Here is a 10576-nt window from a genome sequence, read left to right as displayed (position 1 = left end):
AGTTTAACCGGAAAAAAAATCTGCCAATTTTTGAACATTAAACGAGTTTTTTAGAGACCAAAACAAATTGTGGTCATGATGCAAGGTCCACGCTATATAGTGTATTCAACAAAATTTTCTGACAATTTTCCTTCAATTTGTTTCAAATCATCAAACATTTGTGTGATCTGGCATTAACGGTGTAGAACTTCTATAGTTTCTAGAGAAAAAAACCTGTAATTTTTAGCGACTATTCAGATGATAAATTTTTTACCATTTACCATAGAGAATCTTACAGAATTTGAAATAAATGCTGGTCAAATGAAGCAAGACTATATATATTAAAATTCATTGTCGAAAATGTAGAACATCTATGATTTCTCTGCGAAAAACTTGGTCAAGTGATTTTCAATGGATCTTCGGTCGATCAATTTTTTTGCCGTTAAGAGAGTTTTACAGGGACTAAAACAAATGTTAGTCAGATTGTGTAAAGTTTGGGTTATAAGATAAATGTATTAAAAATGTTCAATCAAGTTCAATATGATTCAAGTGATCAAATATATGTGTAATCTGGCTACTCCACTTCTGTTGGCCAATTTTAGTCATTTTTGCTTGATTATCTCCATCAGTCGTTCAAGTTGTGAGCATTAGAAGATCATATTTACTATTGCACCAGTCTTGGTTCCAGTTAGTATGGTTTGTAAGCTGGTACTGTCGTAAGTGGCGACTTTAATTCAATTCTCGTATTGAGTAAGTTTTACCGCAAATGCATCCGATGCAGGTGTAAGTATGGTGCCACGGGGATTAGTATCGTTTCTTAAATAAACATATGCAGAATAAATGTAGTTATTTACTTTCCTTTGATGTGAAATTATATTTTCCAACTGAGTGTTGTAAATAGAATTCCGCTTCCTCTCAAGGAGGTAAGTTTATCCAAATGTATAGCTTTAATTGGTACCGGCGGAATTTCTTGAAATTTAAATGGAGCATATATCGGCGCATTATAGTGATACATATGTTAAAAGTATCCTGGTGTTGAGATTTAGTTAATTATGGTAATTATGTTAAAAAAACTCTAGATTCTACACTTTTGAATGAAAGCTTATATTTCACACCAATAACTATGAACTTATGTAAGCTCAATTCTTGACAAAAAGCCAATAAAGTTAGACACTGGACGATTGCTTCAGTATACAAATCGCCAATTATGCGAATCTGACATTTTTTCCAACATAACTTAAATTCCTTTTATAGACCAATATACCATTATATATATGTATAGATATATATGTTAAGTATATTGTTAATGAATTAATTACTACTTATCATATGTAAATTACATGTAAATTGTTGTCGTTTGCAATTAATCATTTCAGGTGCTATTTAAGTAGTTATTGTAATTATAGGTTAGTTTTCTGTTAAAATTTAGCAGGTAAAGTAACTAATTATGCTTCTTAAAGGTTTTAAACGGCATTTATTACTATGACTAGTAAGCAGTAGCGGACTTAGTAAATGTGGTTTTTGGTATATAAAAAGTTCTGAAGGTTTATTGTTAGTTAAAGCTATAGAAGTGGTAGTTCAATTAGTTAAATAATGAACAGTTTGTAGTTGAGACACTTTTATTAGATAGCATATATCTATTATTTCTTCAGTCAATTCACTGACTATCAATATATATTTATTTATTGTTTATCGTATTAACATGAACATCATTCTCAAAAGTACAGATGTTGTCAACATCTGTAGAATGCTTCACTATACATTAATTATTATAATAATCATTTTTTCATTGCCATATAAATATATTAAATGTGTAAGAATGTATACATTACTTATTAATCATTAAAAATCTTACTTAATTATCTTTAAAAAAAATCAATTATGGTAGTTTCCATTTATCAAATAACAAAACACTTATACCCGATCTCGCTTATACTCTAATTACGCTAATGGTCGACATATAATTAAAATCCTTAATTATTACTTAAATTTTTTGCTGATAATTAATTTAAGACAATTACAATACCCCAGTGATATATGTATATATGAAGTTTGTTGGTAAATAAGAAATAAAATTGATAACACATACAAAGAAGTTAAGTTAAATATTTAATTATGTGTAAATAATTACAATATATATCGTTACATAAATATTTTTACAATCATATATAATTGTATATAATCTGGAAAAAAATCAAATAACTAATCACAATCAATTTAAGTGAAGTATTTTAAAATAATCCTTAATTATAGAAAACTAACGACTTTGATTGAATTATACCGCCAAACGTGTAATTTGTTATCTCTTACCTTATAGGAGGATTAGATGTTTATAATATATTGCAGACATGAATACCATTGAATATAAATTAACTTCTTGTTTCCCATACAATATACCTTGTGATCAAAAAGTAACTTATTCGTTCTTTTTTTGAATTCCCGCGCTTATCCAATCAGTAAATTTTCTTTATTTTCTCGCTGGCAACACTATTAAGTCCATTCTGTCAAAGTTTAACGCATAGCGTACGGTTAGTTCTTGTTTGGTGTCTATACAAAGCTGAATCTTATTCAAAACAACCAGCGTTCTGATGTGGCCAAGGAGATGATTTCCAACGCAGATAGTGACCCCACATTCATCGAACGTATCATAACTGGTGATGAGACATGGGTTTATGAATTTGACATGCTCACCAAACAACAATCGACCGAATGGTTCTTCTAAGATGAGCCGAAACCTAAAAGAGAAAGCCAAAGTCGGTCCAAAATCAAGGTTATGCTGACTGTTTTCTTCGACATTAGTGGTGTGGTGCACTATGAATTCCTTCCGGACGGTCAAACGATCAACGGACGGTATTATTTGGCCGTCGACGCATTTGCGTGACGCCATTCGCATAAAGAGTCCAGATTTATTGAAGGAAAACTTATGGATTTTATACCACGACAACGCACCTTTTCACACAGCGTTGGTTGTGTCGCAGTTTTTGGCCAAAAACTCCACCAATATCATCAACCAAGCACCGTACTCTCCAGATATGGCCCCGTGTGACTTTTTCTTCTTCCCCCGACTCAAATTGAAATTGCGAGGAACGCGTTTTGAGACCATAGAGACCATAAAAGAGAATTCGCTAAGATAAAGTAATTAAAGTTCCAGTTACATTGCATTTATTAATCTTCTTAACAACGATGACAATGAAAGTAAATGATAACATTTCTTAGATGGTCATTTGGAATATTGCCACCGCACTGATCTAGTGTGACTACATACTAAGAACCCTAAGTCGGGACTAAATTGTATGGTATATGTAGGTAAATAAGATCAAGTGCCGACTATAAGTGTAGTTAAATTATCCCTGTTTGTGGGACAGCGTCAATAATATTGTTCCATAAAAACTTTAACAGTTTTTAATACTAATTGTTTTTAATTAATAATTTATTTTTGTTAGCACATATATGTTAATTGCGCTTATAATTACGGCTTCATGATATATAAAATATTCCAACTGCTTACGCCACATCAGTTAACTACTGAACGTTGGAGTTTACTATGGAGTTTTTCAAAATTTTACTTTATACGATTGCTTGTATCCTTTTCGGAATCTATCTTGTGCTACGTAAAAGATATTCCTATTGGGCGGAACGAGGTATTTTACACGACAAACCGGAACTTATTTTTGGCAACATGAAGGAGTTAGGGCGTACAAAATCAGCATTTAAAATTGTTCAGGATCTTTATATGAAATACAAAGGAAAAGCAAATTATATTGGTTTATATTCATACATACAACGTGCTTTAATCGTACTTGATTTGGAACTCGTGAAAAATGTACTCATCAAGGATTATGAGTATTTCTCTACTCGTGGTATTTACTATAATGAAAAGGATGATCCGATTTCGGCGCATTTATTTAACTTGGATTATGAAAAGTGGCGAATTATGCGTATTAAACTTACTCCGACATTTACTTCGGGAAAAATGAAATTTATGTTTCCAACTGTAGTTGATGTTGCCACCCAATTACTTGACGTAATGAGAGATGCACATGAATTAGATACATCCAAAACAGGATCTGAGTTTGCAAATATTATTGCGCGATATGCGGTGGATGTCATCGGAAGTGTTGTTTTTGGTTTAAGTTGTAACAGTCTCAAGGATCCTGGAGCAGAATTTAGAGCAATGGGTGAAAAAGGTTTCCGTTGCCGACACATATGGTTAGTGCATTCATTTATAAATTCTTATCCGGACTTAGCCAGAAAATTAGGTATGAAATTTTACTTCGATGATGTTAGCGAATTTTTTTTACGTATTGTTCGTGAAACTGTAACATATCGTGAGAAAACTGGAACACAACGAAAAGATTTCTTAAACCTGCTTATAGATTTGAAAAATTCAGATACTGCAGATCCTATGACAATGGAGCAGATAACAGCACAAACATTTGTATTTTTCACTGCCGGATTTGAAACAAGTTCATGTACACTGAGTTTTTGTCTATATGAATTGGCTCTGAATCAAATGGTGCAGAATAAACTTAGAGAGGAAATTATGGAAGTACTTACACGTTATGAAGGAAAATTTACATATGAAGCAATGAATGAAATGAAATATATGGAAAAGGTTTTAAATGGTAAATATGCAAATTAATATACTTAAGAGATAGGATATAAGTAATGTGAGTAGAGCGCATTGTTAAAGAGATTTTTATTATAGAAACTTCGCGAAAACACTCCATTGTGCCGTGTTCATTACGTAAAGCAGTGAAAGATTATGTTATACCGAATACAAATCATGTTATTGAAAAAGGCATGAATGTAGTAATACCTCTTGATGCAATTCACCATGATCCAGAATATTTTCCAAATCCAGAAGTATTTGATCCAGAAAGATTTTCTTCAACAGAAGTAAAAAAACGGCATCCAATGGCTTTTTTACCCTTTGGCGATGGACCTCGGATTTGTATTGGAATAAGATTTAGCAAAATGACGATTATGATAGGTTTAGTAATGATATTGCAGAATTATCGTATTTTGCCTACGATTAAAACTGAAGTTCCAATTCAGTATGACATACATAAATATATGAAGAGTAGTAGAAATGGAATTTATTTAAAAACTGAGAAGATTAGTTAGATTTAAAGAGGGTTGCATGATAATTTACTTCATTATGTTTCTCAATAAAATAGTTATTTTGTTAATTATTAATTTTAATTATTCCATGTATAAAAAATGTAAAAGTAATCAATATGTAATTATAACTGCAATATTATGCAATATAACAAAACAATATGAAAAGTGCTCTCATAGTGTTAATGTAAACTTTTTCCTATAGAAACTGCTGAGAAGTAAAGGAATTGTCCATGAACTGTATATTTCAAATTCTGCATTATACGTTTAAAAATGTAATTAATCCATTAGGCTTGATAATTTCTTTCGAAAAAAGAAAAGATTTTAATCATGGCCGCAGTTCGTCCACTGACGAAATTCGTGAAGGTCATCCAGTCAGTTAGCATCAGTTGAGCCAAAAAACTGATATCTGTAATGCCAGATCGTCATTCAACTGTGAGGTTAAGGGAACTCTATGCATTAGTTTTACCAGCATATATAAAATATTGCATAAACATTTTGCCGTTCGTTTTTGTTGGATTCTCCCATCCCCCATCATTTGACAAAATCTCAAAAAATGCTCGTGTCGTTTGGTGCACACAAATGCTCAAGAAGTGCAATGGCGGTGCTTCAAAAGACGTATATAAATTGTAATAGTTGTTGAATCATCAATATATGCGTAAACAGCAATCGTCTGTGGACTGTATGGATGTTTTAAGATGAACAGAATCCAACAAAAGTTGTTCGCGTTTGAATCCCTTCGTAATATGATCGATCGCTTGTTCTTCCGGGAAAACTAGTCATGTGGCAACTACGAATACACGTTTACAAAAACATTAAACGGTCAATTCCGAATGGTATACAACGATTTGTTTAACGGAAATCTTTAGTGAAATACGGAAAACAAACAAACGTCGTCGAATCATTATCAATCTCCATCAAGATAATGCGAGTGCTCAGACGCCTTGTTTACGATTAACAACCGATTATTTCAACAATAAAAAAAGCGAATTGTTAGGTCATATGCCGTACAGTCTTCAGTCCCGATTTGGCACCCAATGACTTCTTCTTGTTTCCAAACATCAAGAATAAATTGCTTGGACAACGGATTTTGTCGACGAAAGAAGTAAAAGCCGTTGCTGCATTTAAGAAGCTGATTTTGGAACGACTGAAAAGAATTGGAAAAAATACTTTGACAAATGGTTCGAACGCATGCAAAAGTGCTTTAATTCTAAAGGAGAATACTTTGAAAAATAATATAGCAATTTTCAGAGACCACTTAGTATTTTTTCATTATTAGAAAAAATGTGGTGATCCTCGTATAAATAATCTCGATATTGGTAATGAAGAATTGATAAATATAAATTAACAATTAAGAACGTAGGTGTTTGCTACTCTATTTGTATATACGAGGGCAGTTTGATAAGTCAGTGACTTTTTAAATAAAACAAATTTTTTTAGGCAAATAAACATTTTATTTTTCTACATAATCACCTTTTAGCTCGATACATTTAGTCCAGCGTTTTTCTAATTTTCTTATTCCCTCCAAATAATAGGTTTTCTCAAAGCTCTTAAAATACGCGTTTGTTTCGGTAATGATTTCTTCACTCGACTCAAATCTCTTACCGCCCAGCCATTTCTTTAGCTTTGAAAACAGAAAATAGTCGCAGGGGACTAAATCTGGAGAATATGCTGGATGGGGTAGCAGTTCGTATCCCAATTCGTGGATTTGGGATCGTAATGCTTAATCAGCACACGAAATTCACTTTTTTCCATTTTTGTAAAAATTCGAGGTTGTCTGTTTAGAACGGCTATTAAACACCGACTGAACGACGTAGCTTGCTCAAAATTAGAAAGTTGCCCAAATGTAGATTACAGCGGACGGCTGCACTGTTGCATTTGGAATAACTGCGCGGGAAATTCAAAAAGTCACTGATTTATCAAACCGCCCTTGTATTTTGTTGCTTTCTAATCTATACAGTAATTTGTATTGGCCCGCAATTCGGTCTGGCCTGGACAGCTCTAGTTATGTGCTACTATATTCATTGTAGAGGCAGTATACAGTATTACTTGGATTAGAACAATTCGTATCGAAATGCAGTGTTAAATATTTGCTATCAAATCAAAATTCAATTGATTTATATAGATTCATGTTTCTCGTTTGATTACTGCATGCACTTTTAGTCTTTGTATAAGTGGTGAAAACATTTTTCCATTAAACTTGCATTCCATACTTCTATATAAATTGCACAATATAATAATAATAGTTTTTAATAAATTTTTATATATTTTTAATTAATAATGTCATTACATTATGTCATGTTGTATTTATATTTTTAATGTGATTTACACTCTCAATACTTTTTTTGATCTTTTGTTTGTGTTTAATAAATGACTGCACTGAAATCTTATTAAATGTTTACAGATATTTTAAATATATTAATTAATTACTTTATTGACTTTATATATAATATTAAAAACATGAAAAATACGGTAAATCACTACGGTGGTTCTCATGTCAATGCTTGCTTTTGTTCGACATAATTTATTTTTAATTTTTATCCAAAAGTTTCAATAACAATATCAAAACTTAACAAGGCTATTATTAACAAAAATTAAAATATTATCATTTAATTATTTATTAAAAACATATTGTTATGCTCTTTCAATGGTTTATATTAAAGAATATTAAAAAAGTAAAATTAATGTAATAATTTTGCTCTCATAAGAATGCTACAGTAATAATATTTAATTTTTTTTTTTTTTTTGATACTAAAAATGTTATAGTATAGTACAAAGAAAAACAAATTGGTTTATTTATTTTTTTAATATACAAGTTTTAAGCTTTTATTAATTAAATATTTTTCAGTTTTACAATTTACGTCTTAATCAAGAATTATTTACATTTTTACTTATTGGCAAACTTTTAATACGTAACTAAAGAAATAATAAGTATATATACAAAATTTTTTACAATATTTTTTATTTTACTTAGATATAAGAGAATACTTAAATATTGTCATTTTCTTTTATTTAATCATATATGTATCTTATTTTATTTAAATTTTTAATTTATTAAATACAATATTTTTTGTTTCATATATAACAAAGTATTTTTTATTTAATCATAAGTTTTTAATAAAAATAAATTAAAAAGAAAATGATAGTTTGAAGAGGTATTTATCAAAAGAGGAACTCTTAATCTTGAAAATAGATTGATATATATTACATCATATATATAAATATATATTATCATTAAATGCTTAACTAAATATTGCTATACGTACTCATACCGAGTGAGATAAATAAATCAAACTAATTACTAATACATATCTTTTTACGTCTTGTATTTGAAGACTACAATATTACACTTTAAAATATTTATAAAAAGGCAACTTCTATATATATTATAAAGAAAATTATAAATTATAAATATATAAAAATTATTAAAAATTTACAATAAAACTAAATTTTTTTATAAACCGTAGTTTTTTTTTTTTATATGTACGTATGTATATATACTTAAATAAATAAATATATATATATATATTGTAATTTATTTAATATTTAATAGGTGTGAACTAGTCTTGGTTTTTTTTTTGTTATCAATTTTAGTGTTGGTTTAATGTAACAGAAATGCTTTAAAGATTATAAGAATAATGAAAGAAAATACTATTTACGTAAAGTTATAAAAAATATTTGAAGAATTTAAAATTGTTTTGTTGTTGTTGTAATAGCTCTTGAAGATCTATATACCAGATAACACGAAAGAAATTATAAATAGGAAAACATGCATTAGGATGGTTGAAGGAAGTGTAAAAGGGTTGGTCATTATTAGAGAACAAGAGTGGATTAAGGATGTATGGGATGGGCGGTTTGATAAATCAGTGAACTTTTGAATAAAACAAATTTTTTTTCGGCAAATAAACATTTTATTTTTCTACATAATCACCTTTTAGCTCGATACATTTAGTGCAGCGTTTTTCTAATTTTCTTATTCCCTCCAAATAATAGGTTTTCTCAAAGCTCTCAAAATACGCGTTTGTTTCGGTAATGACTTCTTCACTCGACTCAAATCTCTTACCACCCAGCCATTTCTTTAGGTTTGGAAACAGAAAATAGTCGCAGGGGACTAAATCTTGAGAATATGCTGGATGGGGTAGCAGTTCGTATCGCAGTTCGTGGATTTGGGATCGTAATGCTTAATCAGCACACGAAATTCACTTTTTTCCATTTTCGTAAAAATTCACTGGGTTGTCTGCTTAAAACGGCTATCAAACATCAACTGAAGGACGTAGCTTGCTTAAAATTAGAAAATTGCCCAAATGTAGATTACAGCGGACGGCTGCACTGTTGCATTTGGAATAACTGCGCAGGAAATTCAAAAAGTCACTGACTTATCGAACTGCCCTCGTAATTTGAAGACAGAAACCTAGCCACTTTACAGGGATGGAGCCAAAGATCTATTGGACTCAAATTGATGAGTGTTTTAGAAAATGAAAATAGGTGGGGCAATATCAATGTCTTGTTTATATATTCGGTATTTTTAATATGTTAAACATGTTATATATACCAAAAGAAATCACACACCATATATTATAAGGATTTGAAGACTTTAAACCTAATATTTGCCAATGAACTAAGAGGTTCATGATTAAAAAATTTTCCATATAATATTAGTGTTAACTTAACTAGAAAGTATTTTGCTTTCTATTGTCAAAAGTTATATTAGAACTTTAAATAAGTTAAGTGGAGCACTAACTGCATACATAAGTGAAGCTAAGGGGTTGTCTGTTTGATGCAGTGTCTTAATGTAAGTCTATTTATATTGAAATGAGGAATCTTGTTGAGTATATTTTAGCTTTAAGTTGCTACTAAAAAACATACCTGCAATAATATAGTATAAACCATATTACCATATAATCTTCAAGCAATTTCTGTTACATTTTTAACATATAATTACATATATAATAATTATTTTATTTTAAATCTATATTCGCACATTTAAGTATTTTATTTTATAAACTATATTTCTTTGTATTTTATTATTAAATGTTAACATCTATAAATTTATTTCTGAAATGTTGTATGCAGCTTAATGAATAATTTACTAGTTTTTGTGTTTTATACGTATCCCTTGTTTCATTTAACATTGTTACAATATTTTTATATGAATATATCATACCCTTATATAGTATATATTTAATATGCAAATAAACAATAAAAAATAATTATGGCCAAAATATTATATATCCAACATTAACTAAAACAAAGTTATGGAAATTATAAAAAATACGAAAGATAAATTAAAAAAATATTATAGCTTTAATTTTATAGAAATTATATTAATAAATGTTAAATAATAATATTAATAATAATAAAAAATGCCAAAAAATAATATTAATAATAATAATAAATGTTTAATTCTAAACACAATAACTTTTAAACTTAAAAATATATATAAATGATTTGAATTATAAAATTATTCAAATAGTAT

General features: G+C 29.3%; 1 protein-coding gene across 1 annotated transcript; it reads left to right on the top strand.

The window, feature by feature from the left end:
* Window positions 1-3531: 3531 nt before the first annotated feature.
* On the top strand, window positions 3532-5115 carry LOC119682975 (cytochrome P450 6a8-like). Its single transcript, XM_038096560.1, has 2 exons — window positions 3532-4604; window positions 4688-5115. Exons 1-2 carry the CDS (start codon window positions 3659-3661, stop codon window positions 5104-5106), a joined length of 1365 nt encoding a protein of 454 aa, XP_037952488.1. The 5' UTR covers window positions 3532-3658; the 3' UTR covers window positions 5107-5115.
* The last annotated feature ends 5461 nt before the right edge of the window (window positions 5116-10576 follow it).

The sequence above is a fragment of the Teleopsis dalmanni genome, chromosome 2 (assembly GCF_002237135.1).
Source record: "Teleopsis dalmanni isolate 2A chromosome 2, ASM223713v2, whole genome shotgun sequence".
In the NCBI taxonomy this organism is placed as follows: domain Eukaryota; kingdom Metazoa; phylum Arthropoda; class Insecta; order Diptera; family Diopsidae; genus Teleopsis; species Teleopsis dalmanni.
This window is presented reverse-complemented; position numbering and strand designations above follow the sequence as displayed.

Coding starts and splice junctions, on each gene's coding strand:
- LOC119682975 (XM_038096560.1), top strand. CDS start 3,659: ATGAAGGAGTTAGGGCGTACAAAATCAGCATTTAAAATTGTTCAGGAT. Junction 4,605..4,687: donor TATGGAAAAGGTTTTAAATG/GTAAATATGCAA, acceptor TTTTTATTATAG/AAACTTCGCGAAAACACTCC.